Source organism: Polyodon spathula, chromosome 26 (assembly GCF_017654505.1).
Source record: "Polyodon spathula isolate WHYD16114869_AA chromosome 26, ASM1765450v1, whole genome shotgun sequence".
Classification (NCBI taxonomy): Eukaryota; Metazoa; Chordata; class Actinopteri; order Acipenseriformes; family Polyodontidae; genus Polyodon; species Polyodon spathula.
In genome coordinates this window covers 712,190-736,787 of record NC_054559.1, presented here as the reverse complement: position 1 = coordinate 736,787, position 24,598 = coordinate 712,190, and the positions used below count along the sequence as shown (strand labels likewise).

The window sequence follows — 24,598 nt, the reverse complement described above, 5'->3', positions numbered from 1 at the left end:
AACAATATTGTAAAGCTTGAGAGTATTTTCCTGAGTACTTTTACATAATCTCATTCTAGAGCCTTGCAGTCATTCAAATACAATAACAGAATGAATGGGTTTTCTGCACTGTTACAAATGAAGTTACTAAAGAAAATATTAGGAAAATTAGATAAATTAAAGTTTCCCTTAATTGGCATTCGTAAGGATCACCACTCAGGGGCATAGTATAATGAAAATGACTTTCAATGACTTGGAAAGGGATTCCAGTCTCAACAGTAGGTGGCTATATAAGTGATAGAGCACAGCTGCTTGCTACAGGAGGGAACTTCATTTTTTAAACCCCTAAAAGGAGTTGACAAAGTTAACCCCTAGCCAGTACTGTTAAGACTCTAGCACAGAAACTGGGATGGGAGGACACTGTTTGAAATTAAGTGGGGTCAGACATAAGACAAAAAGGTAGGAAACATTTTTTCATATATGTCCAAAAGCATAACGGCAGCAGCCATATAAAAATAAGTTGAGCAAGACACAATTGGGGTAGACATGCCCCCCATTTATACTATAGTACCTAGTAGCAACATGAACATGTTTTAAATGCTGAATACTCGAAGCCTGTCTTGTTTAGTGTATGGGGCCATCAACAAGTTAGAATGAGGTAAAATTCCAGGGCCAGACACAGCATCTTCAACGATCACACCACCCCGAAGGCACCAAGACACCATGGGAAACACCACCCTTCCCCCACTGCAGCTCATCTGCTAGTCAGGAAGTACCGCCTGTGGAGGATCAAAGGTCAAACCAGTAAACTACTTCTGGAATTCTTGCCCAGCTGTAGAATAGGCAGAGAGGTATTTCAGAATTACTTATGTTGCTGTTTTTAGGTGTATATATTATATTGCATAACAGCTGCTTTTTTTTCTTTGCAGTTGAAAGAAATCATCCTTAAATTAAAAAAAAAAACAACATTATAAATAGTTTAGAAACAGGGAAAGAGTATTCATAAAAACTACATATTAGTAATGCTTTTAAAATAATAATAATAATAATAATAATAATAATAATAATAATAATAATAATTGTAGCAGTATGTGTTACTTCGTTAGCTTTAATAATAATAAAACCATAAATAAACCATACACTGATGAATATGCCAGTCCACACCAGATAAAACATACACAGATGAATATGACAGTCCACACCAGATAAAACATACACTGATGAATATGACAGTCCACGACAGATAAAACATACAATAATGAATATGACAGTCCACACCAAATAAAACATACAGTGTTGAAGCCATAAGCTGTAACATGTTTGGTTGAGTGTTTTGAATTTATGGAAGAATATGTCATACTACAGTATTTGCAAAACAAATTAACCCAAAATGGCAGCATCTTCACACCCAAGTGTGTGCTACCTTTTTTTGTTCAACACCTGCACATTATTTGCATTTCGGACCACACTGAGGGATGTTTTTATGAATTTGTTAACTATGTATATGGATTTTATTAATAATAATTTGTAAAAATATATTGCTGGGTAACATAAACACTGTTAGAGCTTCCTTGATCTGTGCAGTTTTACTGAAGCTATATAGTAAAGGACCTTCCCCATATCCAGAGAATGAAGAAAAAGGAATTTGGTTTCCTTAACAACAATTGACATTAAGATACACTGTGCTGGCAGAGTACTGTGAATTTGAGTGTCTGATTCTTCAACATAGACAACCCCTTTTCACTTTAACACCGTGCCTATAGGTTTAAAATACAAACTTTATATATATATATATATATATATATATATATATATATATATATATATATATATATATATATATACCTATTAGTCATGGATGGACATCCTCCCTCACATCCTCCACTGATGGAAAGATGTATACACCTGCTATGGAATACTTTTGTGTAGCGCATATGTGTATATACACAAACTTGTATTCCGCCTAATTTATCTACCAATTGCAGATCAAACAATAAATACAAACCCAATGTATTATTATGTATAACGTATCCGTTTTTAATTAACATTAACATTTTCAAAGTGCAATAGCGAACAGAACAGATTATTTGGACAGCAATGTGTGTGTGTTTGCGTGTGAGAGAGAGTAACTCAAACGACTTCAAACGGCTATGGTGCAATACGTTTGTGAAAGAAGCAGGGACCGTCCTCAAAGAGCTGCGTGGTTGTAACAAGAAAGTGCTGAAATGCACAGTGTCTGTTGTTGAATTTCTCATAGTGGAAGCTCATTGACCCTTTTTTTGCAGACGGTCCCTGTGCGGGGCAGGGACGGAGGGGGGCGGGGGGAGGTTATCTACCGGGCCCTGCCCTGTATCAGGGGTTAGGAATTTGCATCTGATCGGTTTTGTCAAGCAATGATTTGTCAACTCGCCAGTAAGCACGCCTTCGATCAAGCCAGGATGCAATGTTCGTTCCATATCAAACCAGACATTAAACCCGGATTAGGTATTCCGGATGAAATAAATGTAACATTAATTAATTAATAAATAATTATTAACAATAATAATACAAATAACAATATAATGATAATAAAAAATCAAACTTTTTTATTTTATTTATATGGAAGGTAGGGATGTCCCTACCCGTTCCTAAGAGTTTACAAAAACAAAACGGAAGCTGATTTAGGTAAGTTTTTTTTTTTTTTTTTTTTTTTTCCCGTTTTGAAAACATTTTTTGCAAAAATGATAAGGCTTTTAATTTTGGTGGCTCGCTTTTCATTGCCGTGAAGTGTTTAATCAGTAAGTAATTAACTATATCGCCATATATATATATATATATATATATATATATATATATATATATATATATATATATATAGATAGATAGATATATAGATAGATAGATATATAGAGATATCATGTCATTTATATGTAAAAGAAAAAAGATGCGTACACATGGGTTTGTTGCGAGTGTTGTGTACACTCACGATTCGAGATGTTATTGTGTCTCCTCTGTAGTTATCTTTAGTTAGACATTCCTAGCCACCTGCTGAATTTTACGGTTATTACGAATTAAACACTAATGTATAATTTATTATTTATAAAGTAATGCTTTTCTGAAGCGGTGTCGAATTATACGCGTTCAGATTAATTTTTTATATTTATTGTGCATTTTGAAATATTAACACGTGGTCACATTAATACGGTCACCAGTATTCCATTGTGAAAGGTTGTTCAAAAATGTGGCTGGGAAAATTCAAAATGTGGCTCTCTCTCAACTCTCTCCCTCCTCTATCTCTCTCTCCTCTCTCTCTCTCTCTCTCTCTCTCTCTCTCTCTCTCTATAATATATATATATATATATATATATATATATATATATATATATATATATTAAATATATATAAACGGCAAAAACAGACAATTTGAAATAAAAAAAACGAATAAATCTCTGACTTCTTTTTGTTTAGAGAATGCATTTTTACGCGGTTGTAATTGCTGACGGTATAAACATGGTGGCCTTCGTTAGATAGTGTACAAAAGTAACGTTTTTTTTTTTCTTCAATGTTTCACTCAGCGTGAGTAGCACTTTTCTTCGTTCGTAGCTACTGAAGTAGCTGTATACATGAATGTTTACAATGGCCGTACGAGGAACATTCAAATGAATTTCGTATTATGTTTACAATTGCTTCCATTTAAAATGTATTATTTGATAATATATTCAGATTTTGCAATGTGGGAAATTATACACTGTATGTGTTTTATTTTAAAAGTGTAATTCTACCTGTTGAAAGAGCGACGGTTTCTGCAGCCTGTTTTGATGAATGAGCCTTGCAGTTTGTTCCCGGTTTGTTTCTAATTACTCTTTACGATAGCGTAAACGTAAGCCAAGGTTAATTTACTATTGCCTTTGTAGTTAGTATTATTATTATTATTATTATTATTATTATTATTATTATTATTATTATTATTATTAGCTTGTCTGTTTCTTTTGAATTAATCCTAATTTGTGAAGTAATAATAAGCAGGCGTAAATCACGAAACCGAAGCGGGAGGACCCTCCATTGTGAAATTCAGTCAATCGAATGTAAACATTACGAACATTTTCGCTGTACCGCCAAATAATTTCCATTTTCATTTAAAATGGCTTAAATCGTGACGTAATGGTATACTATTACACGTAAAAGTAACTTTATTTTTTAGTAATAATAATAACAATAATAATAATAATAATAATAATAATAATAATAATAATAATAAAGTTATTCTTATAGAATAAGGCTCTAATTATAATCGAAAATGTAAAATCTTGGCGCTTTTGTGTGTTTTGGTTTAGCTGCAGACAGCTGAAACTAATTTGACAGTGTTTACTGTATTTGGTGTTTGTACCCACAATAAACACCATTTAGAGGTTCAACTGTGTAGAAGATGTTAGTATTTCTTTAAAATAAAAAAAAAGCTGCCAACTGTAGCCATGGTCGTCTATACACGGCCGCAAACAGGTTGAGCTGTATGACGTAACGAAGCTGAATGTCACAGCAAAGTCTTGCTAAAAGTATTTATATAACATATAGTTAATGAAATCTGAGATAAACAAACCTTTGCTTTCATTTTGAATATAAAATACAGCGTTTAGATACAACACCATTGTGTCCGTTTCACGTTTTTAATTTTTTTTTAAACTTTTATTGTGTGAATCACAATTATACTGTAACACAGCTGGCCTGTACCAGCGATTTAAATAAAATGTAAACGCTAGAATCTGACACTGAAAGTTAATCTATTATGTGCCCTATATTTGGCTACAAAGTTTGTTATTTCTCAACTGTTCCAAATTGTCACCCTCAAACTTCTGATGCGATTTACCAGTATTAAACAGATGGTGATGTCAAGGGGGAGATTTTTATTTTTCATTTTAAAATTTATTTCCAGTAAAAAAAAAAAAAAAAACTCGTCAGCTCTTGGGTAAACATGTTTACAGTTGGATAACCCTGAAGATGCAATCAGGAGAGAGAATTGATCAACTATTGATTGTCAATAAAATAATCAATGCACTCGAGATCAGTAAAGCAGCTGTCAGCAGAAAAGGAATAACAACATAGATTCATCAGTTTTCCTTTGCACAAACTATGTTTCTCCAATTTACATTTTGAGTGGCTTTCAAAGGCATAGCTGAGGCTCACCCTACATCAGCAGGCTTTGTGTGAAGAGAAGGGATGTTGTGAGAACAGGAAAGGGGGTCATTCATTCAGTGTCTGGAATCCTCTGCAGACACGTGCTGGAGCTCAGTTCCATTCATGTCTACAATAGGGCCTTTCCAGGAATTTGTTACAGAGGGTCAGTGCTCAGTACAAGTCCATGGCAAGCCCAGATCAATGTGTGTTAATGCTTTTCTTATTTTTGAAATGTTTACAATATGTTGTACAGTGTAGATTGTTATACTGATTGAAAACAAATGGTATTGTAACCGTTTGCAAAACATGCTAGGGTATCTCCACTGCAAAACAGGCATGCATGTATGAATCTGCCTGTGTTTTAAAGCGCATTTTGACCGGGTATTACTGAGCTCCTGGTAAAGCCAGTTCTTTGTTATTGCTGTTTTTGTGATGTTGAAAGGGTTTGTAGTGGCTTTTAAACAGCCGTTTTTCATATTTAGTGTTAAGTATTTTCCACAGTGTTGTGAGCCAGTACATACAATGTAGTCATACTCAAACATTTTGAAGTCTTAATCGATATGTTCTTTCAAACAAATGGTTGTTGTCATTTTAAAAAACAAACACTGTCTTATTGATTACAAACACATCTCTTCATCCTAAATGTCAAAAAGGTGTTCTGTTGTGAAACTTGTGTAGGATATTCTACATAACACCACTGATATGCAGCTTCATTTGAACTTGCATTTATGGAGTCTGTAGCTATTAAAACACTCAATAGTGGTACATTCATAAATATTAGAATAGACCTTTTAACATTCAGTGACAGTCTTTCTTCTGTTGGTCTGTAGATCAGAGATCTTTTTTTTTTGTTGTGTTGATTGCAATTCAAGACCTTGAAAAAAGACTTAACAAAGTATTTGTCATTGAATATTAGTGTTTCCGATCAATATGTTTTATAGTTAGGTTCGTTACTGTTTCATTTCCTAAGTGTTTAAGTATTGTAAATATATGTAGCTGAATCGACACTTTTCATAATTGCAACATATCTGTGTCTAACACTATGTGTACAGCATCTAAAGGAACTGTAGCTGACAAAAAGTTCTGTAAAATACATCTGCCATGCACACACGTGTTTCTTTCAAAACTGCATATTAGAGCTGTACAGGTAGTGGACAAAAAATGGAAACACCAATGTAAAGTCACTTAATAGGGCGTTGGACCACCACGTGCGGCCAGTACGGCCTGTATGCGCCGTGATATCGAGTCTGTCAGCCTCTGGAATTCTGCAGGACGGATGCAGCACCATTCTTCCACAAGAAAGTCACTCAACTCACGCCTGGTTGATGGAGGTGGAAAACTCTGTCTCAGACGTCATTCCAGAATATCCAATAAATGCTCGATTGGGTTCAGATCTGGTGACTGAGAAGGCCATGACATATGGATAACATCAGTGTCATGCTCATCAAATGACTGGGTGACCACACGTGCTCTGTGGATGGGGGCATTGTCATCCTGGAAGACACACCCCCGGCAGGAAAGAAATGCTGCAACATGGGGTGAAGATGATCACTCACTACCATTAAGTAGCGATTAGCATTGACCTTGCCTTCTAAGGGAACGAGTGCACCCAAACCATGCCAGGAAAATGCACCTGACAACATTATGGAACCACCAGAACCCTTCACTGTTGGAACCAAGCACTCAGGGCTGTAGAGTTCTTTAGGTTGGCACCACACATGCACTCGTCCATTTGTCGAGAACATGGTAATGGATGATTCAGTTGACCATATCATATTTCTCCACTGCTCGGTAGTCCATTGCCTGTGCTCTTTGCACCACTGGACTCGCAAATGTGCATTGCCAGGTGTGATGAGCAGTTTATGCACTGCAACCCCTCTATAGTATCCCGCTCTTTGGAGTTCTCAGCGGATCTTTTTAATGAAACTGGCTGCTCACGCCCCAGGTTGAAATTTGCAGTCAATCGGTCTGCAGTTACTCCCCTGTTTTGCCTTGCACTTTGAATTAATGCACATATGTCACCAGATCCTGGAGTATGCGCTTCTGCTCCCTTGGAGTTAAATGCCGACACCACATTAGACACCGTTGCTCGTGAAACATAAGCAAGTTGAGCTGTCTTGGTCAATGAATCTCCTGCCAAACGTGCCCCAACAATCACCCCTCTTTCAAAGTCACTGAGGTCTCCTGTTGCAGCCAAGCTAGCCATAATTATAGGCAACCAGGCCTGTCCAGCATTTTTGTACATGACCCTAAGAATGCTGGGATGTTATTTGCTTAATTAACGCATGAGCCACATCTGTGTGGAAGCCCTTGCTTTCAATGTATTTGGTGCCCCTCATTTACCCAGGTGTTTCCATTTTTTTGTCCACTACCTGTATGTGGCTAATGGAAGTGCAAATTGGGTTATGGAATTATTTTGTTACCTACAATTACTTTATTTGTACATGGGAAATACTTGAATATGAAATAATTTGGCTTGCACTATACACAACTGTGTAAACACTGAACCTAACACTTAGACCTGATTATTTTTGACGATACTTAAGTCAACATTCCAAATCCTTAGCACTTGAGTAAAGTTTACACATTTACAATCTAAGCTGCTAATAACCTTATTTATAATATAGCTTTAGTCTAGAGTATGCTGCATTCTCCCATATGTTCTGGGAAGACTTTGTAGGCGCGCACACACACACACACACAATGCTTCTGTTAACACCAAAGGGATGTTGTGTCCCTAGACTGACTGAAAACACTTGGACCCTTTTAAGTCCCAAACTGGAAGAGCGCTGATGGGCCGTATGGCCACCTCTCATTTTATTTATTTTGTGAAGCGTTAATCTGCACAGCGTTCTTATGTTTAACTTTGCAAACAGAACAAGTGCTCACTACTACAGTGAGAACCTCTTAATTTGATCATGTCTGTATACTTTCATTTCAATCACATTAAGCCATTGATTCAGTGAAAATGTTTGGTTACAGTATGCAGTTGATTCCATTATACAGTGATTCTATAAAGCACTGTTCTCTGCCTGCAGCAGCAATATGTCAAATGACCTGCGAAGTGTAACTCGAAAGCAAAACATAATGCACTCTCCTTATATTCCCAAATGGGGAATACACGGATAACATTTTACATACAGATCTTGTGTATACATTCTTTTTAAAATCATATATGGTGCCCCCATCCCTTAAACTAATGGCAATCCAGAACTAGGCAGTACATATACTTAATTATCTACATATCCAATTGAGATGAAACTTGGTGAGGACATTCTTTAGCACATGGTTATGGAGAGTATCAGAAAAAAGCTGTTTGTAATACAAATATTAGAATAACAAATGTGTGCATGAAAATATATTTGGGTACATCCTAAAGGGATGGGTGGTTACAGGACCTTAAAATACGCAAAATTGCCTAAGTAGGATTCGATACAGATGGAAAAAATCTAAAAAGTGGAGACAGACAAGTTAATTTATGCAAATATACCCAGTGGTAGCTCCACTAAGACAGAAACAACATTAAAAGGAAATATTTAATTTTTGGTTGCCACTTGTGGGTACAATTCCTGTCTTCTTGCACTTTGTTCTTTCCTGTAACTTACCACTTATGGAACCTAAGCTTCATATCCAGCCACTCCTATCTGCTGTCTTTAAGCAGCTGTCATGCTGGAGTATTGGAGGTCCACAAGTGCCAGGTCACCTTCCACCACACAGGAAACAATGCCAGGCAGAAGAAGGTGCTTGTCCTTTTTTCTCAGACTGCTGTTTGTACAGAAAAACAAATGGGCAAATGCAACTGACCGTCTGCAGCCCCGCTGAGATTCTGACTGCGGGTACAAATACTGCTGCTGTCCTAACCCCCCCCCCCCCCAATCTCATTTTTATTGTACATATTCATCTTATTAAGTGGGCTAATAAAACCTGACCTGGGGAAAACGCCTCCTGGTTAAATACAGAGTCAAAGGACAGCAGTTTGGGTCATTAAAAAAAACCCAAACCTGTAGCAGTTTAGAGGATGTAATGGTTTACAGGGATAAGCCGTAGTGTGTTGGTAACATGGTGTGTTGGTACAGCAGTTACACTCGCATTAAAACCTGGAATGATGTACTATGGGTCTTAACTCTTTCAACACTACAAACCTGTACAGAGGTCTTTGAAAAATCTACTCAATACAGCAGGACAGTTACACATCTTGGGTATATCCTGATATCACAGTCCATGTCCAAGACAAATATTCGAGTATTCATACAAATACTGCTTGAAATGTATCAAAAATTACCATTTGTGCCACAAAATGTATAAATGACTGTTTGAAAAAAGATATCTGCATGAATGAAATAAACTAGGGATGAAAGGTTGTAAATGTTTCACATTGAAACTGAACCGAGAACTTCATTTACATAAATTCCAAAACAAATGATACCGACAAAAGATAAAAATCTAACCATTGTGAAACTGGAGTAAGCAGTAAACTGGGCGAGGCTGCAAAACAAGTGAAAGAGACACTGCATGGGCCAACTTGATTGTAATTTGAGGAAGACCGTGCTGGTGAAAGCTCCTCGATCTCAAAGGGGTGTTGCAGCCAACCACTTGGAACAGTTATCTTGAAGCTGCTTTAATGAGATGCTTCTGTGAGCAGGTCGGTTTGTTTTTATTGAGGGAGCTTCATTTACTGTGCATGTGTTGAAATGAGTTGTATTTGTCTGATTACTTTGTCGCCACGTTGTTGGCATGTTGATTGCATTCAAGGGCCTTATCCATAGAGTCATGTGACAGGCTGTAATAAACCAGCACACTGAATGAGAACTCAGCATATGTTTCCTGGGGATCTGGAGACAGGCCTGAGTTCCAGCTTTAGTTTTTTGCAATAAGGCTGTATCCAGCTGCTATGTCACATGACGTGTAATAATAGCATGTCCCATTCCCTTGGCTGCAATGCTGGCGCAAGGATTTTTGCCAGCCTAGGCAAACAAAATTGTGCCAACCTCCCTTTTCACTCTTTTTTTAAAATATATTATATATTATATATATATATATATATATATATATATATATATATATATATATATATATATATATATATATATATATATATATATATATATATATATATATAAACAAATTATTGTACACCAGATTATTATTGTTTTTATTTATTTTTTCACCATCATCACTGTCTGGTTACAAACAGTAGTGACATCTACTGTCAGCTCTACAATGACAGTATTTTTGATCAATGGATTCTCCATCATGCATGAGCTTAGAGTTAGAAATAACATTTGATACAGGATATGCAGGTTACTTCAGACACATCGTATTGCACAAGCAGGACCGTATTGTGATGTGGTTCTGTAACATCAGCAATACGTTTTGCAGAGCAAGAAACAGTGATCTAAGATGTTGAACATTTTACAACTAAAGAAATGTGAAGTATAAAATATAATTATGTACCGTTTTAGCCGCCCCCTTCAATTTGCCGCCCCAGGCCTGATCTGCCTATATGGTTACGCCGGCCTTGCCTGGCTGCATAAACAGCTGAAACTGACAATCATCCCAACATGCATCCCTAAAACAAATTGCACACAATCCACTGTACAGATGACACTATTGAATTATAGCGTGGTTGTCTTTTTGCAAAGTTATTGTGTTAAACGAAAATTGTAAAACCTGGAATGGCTTAAACTGCGTTTGAGTCAAAGTGAAATCAAACTGCTTTGCAATGGGAGTCTTGCAGTAAAATCAAACTGCTTTGCAATGTCATCTTCCCATCCTTTCCATTCCAAGAGCATGTATCGGCTCACCTGGTATACCTGTCGCCAGTCAGGTTTTACACCCCAGGTGCTGCTCAGTTGAAGGAGAGAGTGTGGTGACATTCCTGGCTGCTATCATTAAGGAAGTTGTTAAGCCTGCTGCTGGGCTTTCAGCTGGTTTTGTGCCTGTGTGCCAAAAGCCACAATGAAGCTCTGATTTGGCAAGCAGACAGCAGCACTGAGAACCCAAACACACTTTCACTCACACACAGACAGCGGCCAATGTGAGCCAGCAGGAGGAATCCCTCCCACTGTGATGTTCTCTTACTGGGGGAAAGCCAGCAAATTCACTGCAACGTAATGCAGGCCAGAACACGGAACTGTGGATGTGACAGGAAAGGAAATTCAGTACAGTCTAGTATAGTTGTGTTTAGACCATGGTCTTATTTGTTCTTGTAACAGAATGTGTATCTTTTTTTTACTTCAGATGTCATTTATACATAGCTTTTTATTGCATGATATCTTTAATGCACACTTTCTACTGTACAGAAGTAGTGTCATTCCCTTTTTTAGGAGGTAATTTTGATCGGGTACTACCAAATTTATACTGTAGAGGATTTAGTACTGGAGATCCAAGAGCCAGTACATCTAATACAGTCTAGATTAGCAGAGTATTGCAACCCCCCAAAACTCCTCAAAAATATCTACTCTATATTGAGTGGCTTTAATGGAGAGCTGCTCTAAAATAAGGAAGCTTACTGCACTATGATTTGGGACTGACTTGAAATCTTGTTCATTTCCATCAGCTGCAGATGGAGATCAAATCCATTTCAATTGGGACTCGTGGTGCAGAAGTCAGTATGTAGATAACTTTATTTCGATTCTTTGGGCCAATGCGGACTACTTCCCAATAGCGGGGAAACTACAGAGTTTTATGAAAAGGAAGAAAATAATTAAATACCATGCAGATTTTTTTTTTTTATATTCAATAATTACTCTGGCTTTAGTAATTCAGTACTGTATTTAGCAGTTATTTCTCCATCCTAAGAAGAGGCTATTTTAGCCTTGCTAGAAAACGCACAACAAAAACAACAGGGTTGACTGCAACCAAGCAAATTATAGTATGGCAACACATTTCAAATCTAGGAAGACTAAACAGTCTTTTATTTTGAGTGAGGTTCAAAGGAGAAACAGCTTGGTATAATCATTATTTAGCATAATTGAGAGTGTTAGATTATAGGGATATAAGGAGGCGTCACGACGTTGTGAGATTTAAAAAGATCCCAGGATGTGATGACTGAAACAAATGATACAAAGCGAATCGAACTCTCTTTTCCGTGGTGCAGCTGAGGATGAGCCTGGCTGGGTTTCCAGTGCAGAGTCTGAGCCATGCAGTTGACGGCACACGCAGGGACCGCGTCGAACCCCGTATAGACGTGGTATTAAGAGGCAGTGTGTTTGAGTTGAGAAAGTCGGATCCAGAGGTTACTGAAATGCAACGACGGGCTGATTAACGTAAAGAGGAGAAGCGTGCTTCTTGGAGAAAGTGGTGATTTGGATTGGGCAAGCAAGATACTCGGTCTTGAGGATTTTGACCGATTTACTCAACATAATGATGAAAATCATTCCCCTCGCCCCGTCCCTGCTCGGCTCCGACACATTCAGATGTTTTGTGACGCCAGAGTTTAATGGTTTGTTTTTCACTCGGCTTGACAAACAGTCAGTGGAAAACCTCCCCCTGTGCCGTGACGGCTGGGGCCTTAATATAAATCGAAAAAGAAAATTGTGTAAAGATGGTGCTCACTTTAAAAAATGTATGCAAAGTAGGAAAAATGCCCTGAAAATATGGAAAATGAAACATTGATAATGTGTTAATAGACAGGTTTGTTTCTGCAGATATATTGCATTTTTGGCTGCCTGCGGTTTGAGGCTGTGCAAATTTAAAGATGTCTCTAGATGGTTAAATGTGTGATACACGATACAGTCTATATATTACAAATGCACTCATCCACTGGGATAAGGAAATTCACCTTTTGAAGTCTTTAAATATGGAGCAGTCAGCGCCCAACTCTGCCACCATAGAGCTACATGTGACATGTACAGAAGGTGCCTCAATAGCACGGCTGTGACTTCTGTGTGTTACAATGGGTCATTCTCTGAAAGATCAGTGACTTTCACAAAGGTGCAGATCAATCAGGCAGGGTTTCCTGTGGGTTTGATTTATCCTTGGCTCTGCAGAGCTTGGGTTTGTTTTCTCCTTGGCTCTGCAGAGGTTAATTAGTGCGTGCTGAAGGGCGTGTTCTATTATGGGGTCTGCAAATTGAGAACAGGCTGCTGTCATGCTTCTATTCACAGTTACTGAACAGGCATTTCAAATGTGAATGAGGTGGCTCAGTGGCTTTCAGTCACACCTGCCCTGCCCTGCCTGTTCTTTGTTATCTCTTTGGAGGAGGACTCTTATTGATCCCTCCTCTGTGTTTCGCCTCCCTCTCTGTTAACTCACTATTTTTTATTCCGAGCGAGTATTAACCCTTTCCCTGCCTTCTACTTGCTCTAGGTTTTGAGAGATTTCCTAATGTTAAGTGGCTTGCTGGTGTTCGTTTCAGAATGGATATTCAACCAAGTCTGATGACATGCCCGAAAGAGAAGGTCTTGCCTTCAGGAAAATCATGAATTTCCCTCTGCTTTGCACAGTATCGTGAATTTGAGGGTTTATGTTTCCCCTTAATCAAACTCCATTATAATTATTATAAATAAATAGATTTTGAAGACACAGTTATCAAATGTTAATTATCAGAATTTAACAAGTAGGAAACACAGGAGACCCCATGAATATTCACGGCTGAATAACCAACAAGTCCCCAAACAGAACAAGGGGGTTATTTACACACTCCGTGGACTCTTCTGTTTATATAACAAGAACAAAGCATGGGAACGAAAGCCTGTTTAACTCAATTAAACAGCTGAATTCCAGGAATTACTTTCCTCAGGGCAAGCTCTTACTCAGCTTCTCAGCGTAGTGTGGAACACTGCAATTTGATCGGCCATTTTGTGCAGAAAATTTCCAGGAAAAAAAAAAAACAGCATTGAATACAAAATAGTTGTTTAATGTTCGGTACTTCAAAGCTTTTATAATTGTTAGTATTTTAAAAAGAGTCCAAACTGATCGCAGTGTAATTCTCAGGATGTATCAATACATATGTTTTGCTATATGCTGTACAGAAGATGGGCTGATGTGAATGATGCTGCATTAAGTTATTTTGATTGAGTATGGCTCTTGCCTGTGGCTGGTTGAATGGAGTTTGGGATTTCAGTATATACTTCTGGGTTTTGTCTTGCCTACATATATAAATTCACTGTAGATGAATCGGTTATTGTCTCATTCATACCCTCAACCTGTTCTGTGTCGTTTGCAGGGGCTGAATGAGCTGCACTGGGAGCCTGAACAAGTCCGCTTCCCACCATTAGAAGGACGAGCGCCGAGTGTAGACATACGGAACTGGACAGATAAAGCACAGACCTTCAAAGGGATACACTGAATAATAACCCTAACCCTAACCCTTTTAAAAGATTGCAAAGATTTTACAAGTGCAAAAGTACTTTGAGAACTTAACAGAACTTCAATGAAGCTCAGAACTGCTTTCCAACAAGACTAGTTGTGGTGCAGCTTTGCAGAAAAAGCCTTTTTGAGGATTGTATTCCTGGGAGGGCCTTGCACGGTGAAATTGTGCCATTGTATCCCCTTCCCGTGATTCTGCTTTTGTAGCCAACACTCGCGCAAAGACACGGAACCACACGCGAGGATGAAACTTCAAGCAGTCATGGAGAATCTGCAGAGGCAGCAGAGAGCCAAACTCCAACTGCAGTTCGAGCAACAACAGCAGCAGTTAGCCAGCCAATCACAGGCACAGGAGTCCTCGTTGGCCAATCCTTGCACAGGGAGAGAAGAGCCTGCAAGGGGCAGACCTGGCGAGAGCCCCGCCCCTGAGGAAGGCTCAGGAGAACAGTCTCACACTCAGATGGCAGCTTTGGCAGCCATGCGGGCGGCAGCCGCAGGGCTACAGAGACCTCCCGACAGCACCCTGATGGAGGATAGCAGTGAGGATGAGGAGGGAGGGGATGAGCAGTACAAAGATATGATGGGCTCGGAGGAAGAAGAGCACATGTGAGTCTTGAGACCAAGCCAGGTTCATGAGTGGAGTATTACACTGTGCAATACACTTCAATAACTTCTGATTTTGAAGGTACTAACATAAAAGTAGCAAGAAACAACTCCAATAGACCCGAATTAGACTACCTTGCCTAACATGATTAGGTTGGTGCTAATCATGATCTAGGAAAGTAGCAGTAGCTTTGTAATGTTCGTAAAAACAAATTGGGTAGGAAAACTCTCTTCAGAACAGAAGGTAAAATACAGAGTTATAAATACATGGAGTAGTCTACTAGGTGAAGCAAGTTATCTATTATTCAAGCCTTTAGTGTCGCCTGTGTTTTACCTATCCCCTCAATAACCCTTTCAGCGTGATTTGTTTTGATATTTACTATTCCCATGTCATGTATAATCAAATCCAGTGTGGAATGAGAGAGCGATCAGCAACCTAATTATTCGATTATCATATAGGCATTTATCAACGATAATCGATGCAGTGACGTTTTTATTTTCCAAAATAAAGAACAAACATTTAGTTTAAGTTTTTTTTTTTTTTTTACAGAAGATCCAATAACTAAAAACTAGACATAATAGTTAAACAAAAAGTCACAACTTACATTCAAATTAGAACACTTTTGACTTTATATAAAAAGAAATACAACTGAAAAGATTATGCATGTGTCCGCATCAGATGTCCCTTTAACATTGTAATAATAATAAAAAATTCAATATTTTAACAGAAGTCATTTCTATCTGAACTATGGTTGTCCATTACTGTTAGCATTTTATGCCCAAAGCATTTAAATTAATCTCACAAATCCTGACTAATTTCACTACTGTACTAAATTCAGCTTTTTTTAAATATAATATTTCCATATAATCCAAACACAACATACTTTGAAACAAAAGGTGATCGGTAGATTTAATATTGGCATTCTTTTGAAATGATTACGCGTAACATAAGGTATATGCTGTGTTTGTCACTTTTTTAGTGCAAAAAAATGCAGTGAAGCAACTCAGCTCATTTTACACAGGGTATATCCAACGCAAATGTAGAGGCCAAAGTGCGTATCCTAGCAACACACTGACATTGTTTATCTGTCGTAATAGCACTAAAACAAGCGCATTCTTACACTCCAGGTTTTAATGCAAACTGGCAACAGGAGACTTCAAACTGGGTTCTAATTTGATGTATTGATTCACTAATAAGTAATCGAAGCTCTGTAAATTTAAGGACAGATGATCAAAAATCGATCCATCAATTAATTATTGCACCACTCTAGTGAGATTGAATCTCTACCCCAGCTATGCACATTGTAAGGTAATTCAGAGTTTCACAATCTGCAGACATGACAACATCACTATGTGACAGTGACTTCAGTATAGTTGTGGGTTGACACGACACAGATTTTGGAAAACTATGCTCCGTATTTCAGTATGTTTCATTTGTCATTTGTTGCTGGATTCAAGAGATTTGACAATGCCAACTTGAACATTGTGTTGCGGCTTGCAAGATCTGATCCACAAACTCTCTCATAATTTGATCTTAAACCCTGTTAAGAGGTGGATGGCTTGATCCAGTTTTGCAGACCTGTTGAGTCTCCCTCCTTCAGTCCCTAACTCATGATCAGTTGTGGGTTGACGGTCCGGTGTCAGAATCCTGTATAACCTATTGCAATGAAGTCAGGGACCGGGGTCATCCCTAGCATGCAGCCCCTGCTGTGGGGACAAGATCTGGCTTGAGGTTCTCTGTCCTTCAACTGCTCATCCTGGCCCTTCAGTAAGGCGAGGGACACTATCCACTTGTAGAGCTGAGGGACTGGGAGGGGTGCAGTGCAGTCCAGTGGTGAGAGCTGAGGGACTGGGAGGGGCGCAGTGTGGTCCAGTGGTGAGAGCTGAGGGACTGGGACGGTACAGTGCGGTCCAGTGGTGAGAGCTGAGGGACTGGGAGGGATGCAGTGCGGTCCAGTGGTGAGAGCTGAGGGACTGGGAGGGGTGCAGTGCGGTCCAGTGGTGAGAGCTGAGGGACTGGGAGTGGTGCAGTGTGGTTCAGTGGTGAGAGCTGAGGGACAGGGGGTGCAGTGTGGTCCAGTGGTGAGAGCTGAGGGACTGGGAGGGAGTCACTGTGATAAGAACATAAGAACATAAGAAAGTTTACAAACGAGAGGAGGCCATTCGGCCCATCTTGCTCGTTTGGTTGTTAGTAGCTTATTGATCCCAGAATCTCATCAAGCAGCTTCTTGAAGGATTCCAGGGTGTCAGCTTCAACAACATTACTGGGGAGTTGATTCCAGACCCTCACAATTCTCTGTGTAAAAAAGTGCCTCCTATTTTCTGTTCTGAATGCCCCTTTGTCTAATCTCCATTTGTGACCCCTGGTCCTTGTTTCTTTTTTCAGGCTGAAAAAGTCCCTTGGGTCGACACTGTCAATACCTTTTAGAATTTTGAATGCTTGAATTAGGTCGCCACGTAGTCTTCTTTGTTCAAGACTGAACAGATTCAATTCTTTTAGCCTGTCTGCATATGACATGCCTTTTAAGCCCAGAATAATTCTGGTCGCTCTTCTTTGCACTCTTTCTAGAGCAGCAATATCTTTTTTATAGCGAGGTGACCAGAACTGCACACAATATTCAAGATGAGGTCTTACTAGTGCATTGTACAGTTTTAACATTACTTCCCTTGATTTAAATTCAACACTTTTCACAATGTATCCGAGCATCTTGTTAGCCTTTTTTATAGCTTCCCCACATTGTCTAGATGAACACATTTCTGAGTCAACAAAAACTCCTAGGTCTTTTTCATAGATTCCTTCTCCAATTTCAGTATCTCCCATATGATATTTATAATGTACATTTGTATTTCCTGCATGCAGTACCTTACACTTTTCTCTATTAAATGTCATTTGCCATGTGTCTGCCCAGTTCTGAATCTTGTCTAGATCATTTTGAATGACCTTTGCTGCTGCAACAATGTTTGCCACTCCTCCTACTTTTTGTGTCGTCTGCAAATTTAACAAGTTTGCTTACTATACCAGAATCTAAATCATTAATGTAGATTAGGAATAGCAGAGGACCTAATACTGATCCCTGTGGTACACCGCTGGTTACCACACTCCATTCTGAGGTTTTTCCTCTAATCAGTACTTTCTGTTTTCTACATGTTAACCACTCCCTAATCCATGTACATGTGTTTCCTTGAATTCCAACTGCGTTCAGTTTGAGAATTAATCTTTTGTGCGAGACTTTGTCAAAAGCTTTCTGGAAATCTAAATAACCCATGTCATATGCTTTGCAATTATCCATTATCGATGTTGCATCCTCAAAAAAATCAAGCAAGTTAGTTAGACACGATCTCCCTTTCCTAAAACCATGTTGACTGTCTCCCAGGACCCTGTTACCATATAGGTAATTTTCCATTTTGGATCTTATTATAGTTTCCATAAGTTTGCATATAATAGAAGTCAGGCTTACTGGTCTGTAGTTACCTGGTTCAGTTTTGTTTCCCTTTTTGTGGATCGGTATTACGTTTGCAATTTTCCAGTCTGTCGGTACCACCCCTGTGTCAAGAGACTGCTGCATGATCTTGGTTAGCGGTTTGTAAATTACTTCTTTCATTTCCTTGAGTACTATTGGGAGGATCACATCCAGCCCAGGGGATTTGTTTATTTTAAGAGCTCCTAGTCCCTTTAACACTTCTGCCTCAGTTATGCTAAAGTTATTTAAAACTGGATAGGAACTGGATGACATGTGGGGCATGTTTTCAGTATCTTCCTTTGTAAAAACTTGTGAAAAGTAATCATTTAATGTATTTGCTATTTTTTTTTCTTCCTCTACGATTTTGCCATTTGTATCTCTTAAACATTTAATCTCCTCTTTGAATGTTCTCTTGCTGTTGTAATATTGGAAAAACATTTTGGAATTTGGTTTTAGCTCCCTTAGCAATGTTCATTTCTATTTCTCTCTTGGCCTTTCTAACTTCCTTTTTGACTTGTGTTTGCAGTTCCGTGTACTCTTTCTGTGTACTTTCTTTTTGGTCCTTTTTTAGTGCTCTATAAAGTGCCTTTTTTCTCTGAATATTTTTTTTAATTGATCTATTAAACCATTTTGGCAATTTAGTTTTACATTTAGATTTGTCTACTTTAGGGATGTAATTGTTTTGCGCCTCTAGTACTACATTTTTGAAGAACAACCATCCTTCTTCTGCGGGTGTTTTCTCTATTTTACTCCAGTCTACTTCTGTTAGTCTCTGTTTCATACCTTCATAGTTTGCTTTTCTAAAATTGTAAACCTTAGCTTTAGTCATTACTTTTGGGGTTTTAAAAAACACTTCAAATGAGACCATGTTGTGGTCTGAGTTTCCCAGTGGTTCTCTGACCTCTGTTTTAGTTATTCTGTCTTCGTTATTTGTAAAGACTAAATCAAGGCATGCCTCCCCTCTAGTCGGTACCTTGACAAATTGTGTTAGGAAGCAGTCATTTGTCATTTCCACCATTTCTATTTCATCCTTCGCGCTACCCACCGGGTTTTCCCATTTTATTTGGGGGAAGTTGAAATCCCCCATTAGTATGACTTCTCCTTTGCTACACGCATTTCTAATGTCATTGTATAACAGATTACCGTCTGAATCTGGCGGTCTATAGCATGCTCCTATTATTATGCTCTTTGAATTTTTGTCCGTTATTCTGACCCGTATTGATTCGGTTTTATTTTCTTTGTCCAGGTTTAACACCTGGGCTTCAAGACTGTTTCTTATGTATAGCGCTACCCCTCCTCCTCTTCTGTCCTGCCTGTCTTTCCTATACATTGTATACCCACAAATATTATGTTCGTCTGGATGTTGTTCCTTTCGTTCTCTTGTTGTTGGTTCTGCTCATCAAAATTCTGAAGTGACTCAAATTTGTTGGTTGTTTTGATTTCTGGTGGTTGTGTTTGACAAAGTTTCTTTTTTTCCCTGCTTCTGCCTACCTGAACCCAGCTGTTCTGACCTTCTATCTCCCTGGTGACTTTCAGTCTGTTAGGGGTGATGCAGACTTCCATGAATTGTGGGTGTGCCAGTTCCTCAAGATCCTGTTGCTGTCTCACTTCTTCCAGCTCCGTTTCTAGCATACTCACTAGTTTATGCAAATCCTGGATCACGTTGCACTTTACGCACACTCGGTTTAGCTCCGCTGGGTTTTCTCGGATTTCCCACATCAAGCAGGTGTCACAGATTACTGGCTTGAAGACCATGTTGAGGTTTTTTTTATGTTTAGTTTCTTATGCAGCCGTCAACCTGCTTTCAAACTGCTTCTAAACTGCTCTGTACTATTCCACGCCTGTACTTCTCCCACTCGCTGTCGCTTCCACTCACTGTCGCTGGGAAGACTGCCTCGTTTAACTGCGTTGTTCTGCTGTTGGCTCCTCCCCTTGCCCGTGTCTCAGAACGGCGCTGAATTTGAATCAGCTTCTCCAAGTTTCAGCTTGTTTGTTATCAGAAAAACACACGCGGCTGTTTGACTTTGAGCTGCTGCTGTGTTTCCCCAATGTCCTGTGTTTTTTGAATAAAGCAATTAAAGATGCAATTTCTCCTTACTGCTCCTTACTGCTTCTAAACTGCTCTGGTTAGAGTGGAGCTGAGGGACTGGGAGGGAGCCATTGCGACATAGTGGTTAGAGCTGAGTGTCTGAGAGGGAGGCAGTGTGGTCTAGTAGCTAGAGGTGAGGGATTGGGAAGGAGGCAGTGTGGTCTAGTTGTTACAGCTGAGTGACAACTGGCAGTGTAGTATAATGGTTAACAGACCCACCTGGCAGCGTAGTATAGCGGTTAGCAGACCCACCTGGCAGCGTAGTATAGCGGTTAGCAGACCCATTTTAATGCCTTTAGTCTTTCTGGAAATGCTTTCAAACAAGATGTGTCATAATTTAACATACTATATTTTTTTTGCAGAAAGAAGAAGTGGGATGAGGAAGACTTTGAAGAGGAGATGGAAGAAGACTATGATGTGTTTGGGGAGGAAGGGGTGGGGGTCATGGGGGGGGCCTCAGTACCAGGAAAGGAGGCCCCAGTGCACCGCCAGCTCCACAGTCACCCCCAGCTGCTGAAGGCAAAGGGGGCTGGGGGGCAGGATCTCCGAATTCAGAGTTTACCCTCCCAGGGTTCCCTAAGTCAGACGCCAGGGCAGGACCATGGGGACTGGACCTATGAAGAGCAGTTCAAACAGGTACCTTCCATCATCACCTGAGTTTCAAAGGTTTAGCAGCACAGGTAGTTGTTGGGAGACCTCCGGCTTCTGGTTATGACACATAGCTGTTGCTTGGAGCGCAGGGCTGAATAGTAATCTCACCTTGTGGAAGCAGTGTGATCTGCTCTTGAAAAAAATTATGTCACGCCATCCAGATTGAGCTAGCCCAGGCAAATGGGACATGTGAGTAAAGCAGAGAATAGCAGCTTGTCATTTCAGAAGAGTGACTGGGAGCTGAGGACTTGTGTCTAGTGTTTAGAGATGAAGGTCTGGTAGGCAGGTAGTGTGTCTAGAGTTTAGAGATGAAGGTCTGGGAGGGAGGCAGTGTGTCTAGTGTTTAGAGATGAAGGTCTGGGTGGGAGGCAGTGTGTCTAGTGTTTAGAGATGAAGGTCTGGTAGGCAGGTAGTGTGTCTAGAGTTTAGAGATGAAGGTCTGGGAGGGAGGCAGTGTGTCTAGAGTTTAGAGATGAAGGTCTGGGAGGGAGGCAGTGTGTCTAGTGTTTAGAGATGAAGGTCTGGGTGGGAGGCAGTGTGTCTAGTGTTTAGAGATGAAGGTCTGGGAGGGAGGTAGTGTGTCTAGAGTTTAGAGATGAAGGTCTGGGTGGGAGGCAGTGTGTCTAGTGTTTAGAGATGAAGGTCTGGGTGGGAGGCAGTGTGTCTAGTGTTTAGAGATGAAGGTCTGGGTGGGAGGCAGTGTGTCTAGTGTTTAGAGATGAAGGTCTAGGTGGGAGGCAGTGTGTCTAGTGTTTAGAGGTGAGGGTCTGGGAGGGAGGCAGTGTTCTAGTGTTTAGAGGTGAGGGTCTGGGAGGCAGGCAGTGTTCTAGTGTTTAGAGGTGAGGGTCTGGGAGGCAGGCAGTGTTCTAGTGTTTAGAGGTGAAGGTCTGGGAGGGAGGCAGTGTGTCTAGTGTTTAGAGGTGAGGGTCTGGGAGGGAGGCAGTGTGTCTAGTGTTTAGAGGTGAGGGTCTGGGAGGGAGGCAGAGGGGCCTAGTGGTTAGAGCTGGGGAACTGGTAGGCAGGTTTTTTTTGTTTTGTTTTTGTTTTTGAAACTGCAAGTGAGATGAAAGGGAGGGGGGTGGGAGAAATACCTCACCTGGAGGCTGATGCTGATATTCTTCTTGGATACTGCTGGGTGAAGCGTGGTGGTTTTATTTTGTGTTGGGGGTCATGAACAGAAAACAAAGAAAGAAAAATAGTGAGGAATGTTCCCGAGGTAGCTTGAATACCTGCTGGTATATCAGCACGGTCGAGTCATTTACAATAACAGCATTGCTCTCTGAAATCACACTGTCAGGAATGGGATCTCAGGATCTGTAGCTATCGAATCCACTCCTTGTTCATTTAACTACTGGAACTTGGAAAATTGAATTTTTGCTTTTTTTTAAAAAAAAAAAAAAAAAAAAAAATTTGCTCTTTTCAGCAAGTTTGTTTTAACCACGTGTTTTTGTGTTTTTTTAATTCAAGTTCCTATCTGTGATTTTTAAACCCATTTTGAAGGTTAACAGCCTAATCCGTCGATCTTGGCTCCTGTAGTATGACAGATTTCCCACTCAGAAAATTGCGTTGTGTTTCTAAAGAGGGGGACACACCCAAACTCTGCACTGAAAAATGAACACAAACAACCAGATATTTATACAGCGCTGGGTGAAATAAAAAAAACAAAAAAAAAACAAGGCAATTCAGTTAGAGACATAACCTGCTAAACCAGAGAAGTGTGCATTAAACATTGTCACTGCCCTCCGGCCCAGGCACAGCTATGCTTTGATCCTCAATTCAGGGGGCTGGTGGTGTGCTTTTAAATGCAAACAGAAGGACCGATAGAACCCAGATGGGTAGAAAAAAAGAGCCTCTCTTTAAAAATTCATCACAGCTTCTGTTATCTGGTATATTAATGGAAGCCTGCATTAAAGATTTAACAGTGCAGGCGAGGGAGAGAACAGGTGGGGGCTAGCTATTGCAATATTAATCTATTGAAACTAAGCTTGGTTATACATTTGAAAGCACAGAATGTAGTCTTCTTTTTAAATAAACACATTCCTAGTATACATTTTTTTTTCTGTTGAGGTTATGATCTATAAATCTATGCACTATTTTTTGATTTGTTTAAACAAAATTTAAGCAAGAAATGAAAGAATTGTTAACAATTTCTTAAATATTTATATACATTAAAAAATGACATTTGTGTTGCACTTTAGTTTCAAATTCATGTTTTTTTTTTTTGTGTAAAATTACACAGATTATTTTCCCTTTTTTCTATAACTTAGATTTTGAATCTTAAATTGTAAGATGGAAAATAAGGAAGTTAGTCAGGTTAAATTTGTTACACTTCTAATACATTTTTAAAAATAAATTTGTACTTAATACTGTACAGCTAAAAATATCACACATTTCAATATTGTTTTAAAGTTCTGATATTGTTTGTGAAATTGAAACGTTTGGTGAATTTTTTCACGTGTGTAGGTGTTTGTTGGAAAGATAAATCCAATGTTATTTTATGTAACAGAGAAAACACTTACTTTCAATAGAAATCCTATGATGTGTCGCTAGGGTTGCCAACTGTCTGGTTTTTAAACTTGCTGTCCAGTTTTCTAGTACACTGAAAACCGGACACACATTGCCCATTCACACTTTTGTGACAAACTGCTGTGCTTTTAATTGTCAGTTGCTGTTGCTAAAGCAACGAAAGAGCTGGACAAATTGACATCGCCATGATGAGCAGCACAATTTAAGCTTTTTATAGGTACATCATTTAATACATGCAGCTATTCAATTATTTTCAGCAATTCACTGTAAAGATGTTGCTTGGGGCTGTGCCTGCATTGTAATAGGGATGGCTACTGTCTGGTTGTGGAAGGGACATCTCTTTTTAAGAGAATTTGTACACTGTCCATGTGGGGTGTGGCCCCACACCCCCACCCCAGGGGTGTGTCCCGTTTTAAGTTTGTGCTGTGTTGTCCTGTTTTAAGAGAATTTGTGCTATTGGCAACCGTATTATTAAATGGATAATACCCTCGCACAGCACTCTCTAACTGACTTGGTGAAGATCAAGTAGCTTTAAACAAAATCTTTCATTTCAGACCTTTTCATGATGTTTTAATCATCCCAAGTAGTTCTCACTGAACTTGTTTTGCTGGCATTGCACAGATCTCAATAAACATGTCTCTTTGAAAAGGTGTTTCTCAGAACGTCGCCTTAAGGTTGTAAATTGATTTTAAATAGCAGACTAACAACAAAACGTAATAAATGTAAACTATTTGGAATTGTGTTTTGCTCTGTGAAAATGTGTTCCAGTGCTTTTGAGAGGACACTGTTGTTTTCTTAATACGAAGACTTGGCTAGCCCACAATGC

At 39.3% G+C, this 24,598-nt stretch overlaps 1 protein-coding gene across 1 annotated transcript in view; it reads left to right on the top strand.

The window, feature by feature from the left end:
* Positions 1-2,331: 2,331 nt before the first annotated feature.
* Positions 2,332-24,598, top strand: part of LOC121301049 (AT-rich interactive domain-containing protein 3A-like) — a 60,823-nt gene continuing 38,556 nt past the window's right edge. The window contains exons 1-3 of the mRNA XM_041230143.1: positions 2,332-2,643; positions 14,300-15,048; positions 20,958-21,231. Of these exons, the coding sequence (XP_041086077.1) occupies positions 14,687-15,048; positions 20,958-21,231 (636 nt within the window). The 5' untranslated portion in view covers positions 2,332-2,643; positions 14,300-14,686. The remainder of the gene's footprint in view (positions 2,644-14,299; positions 15,049-20,957; positions 21,232-24,598) is intronic.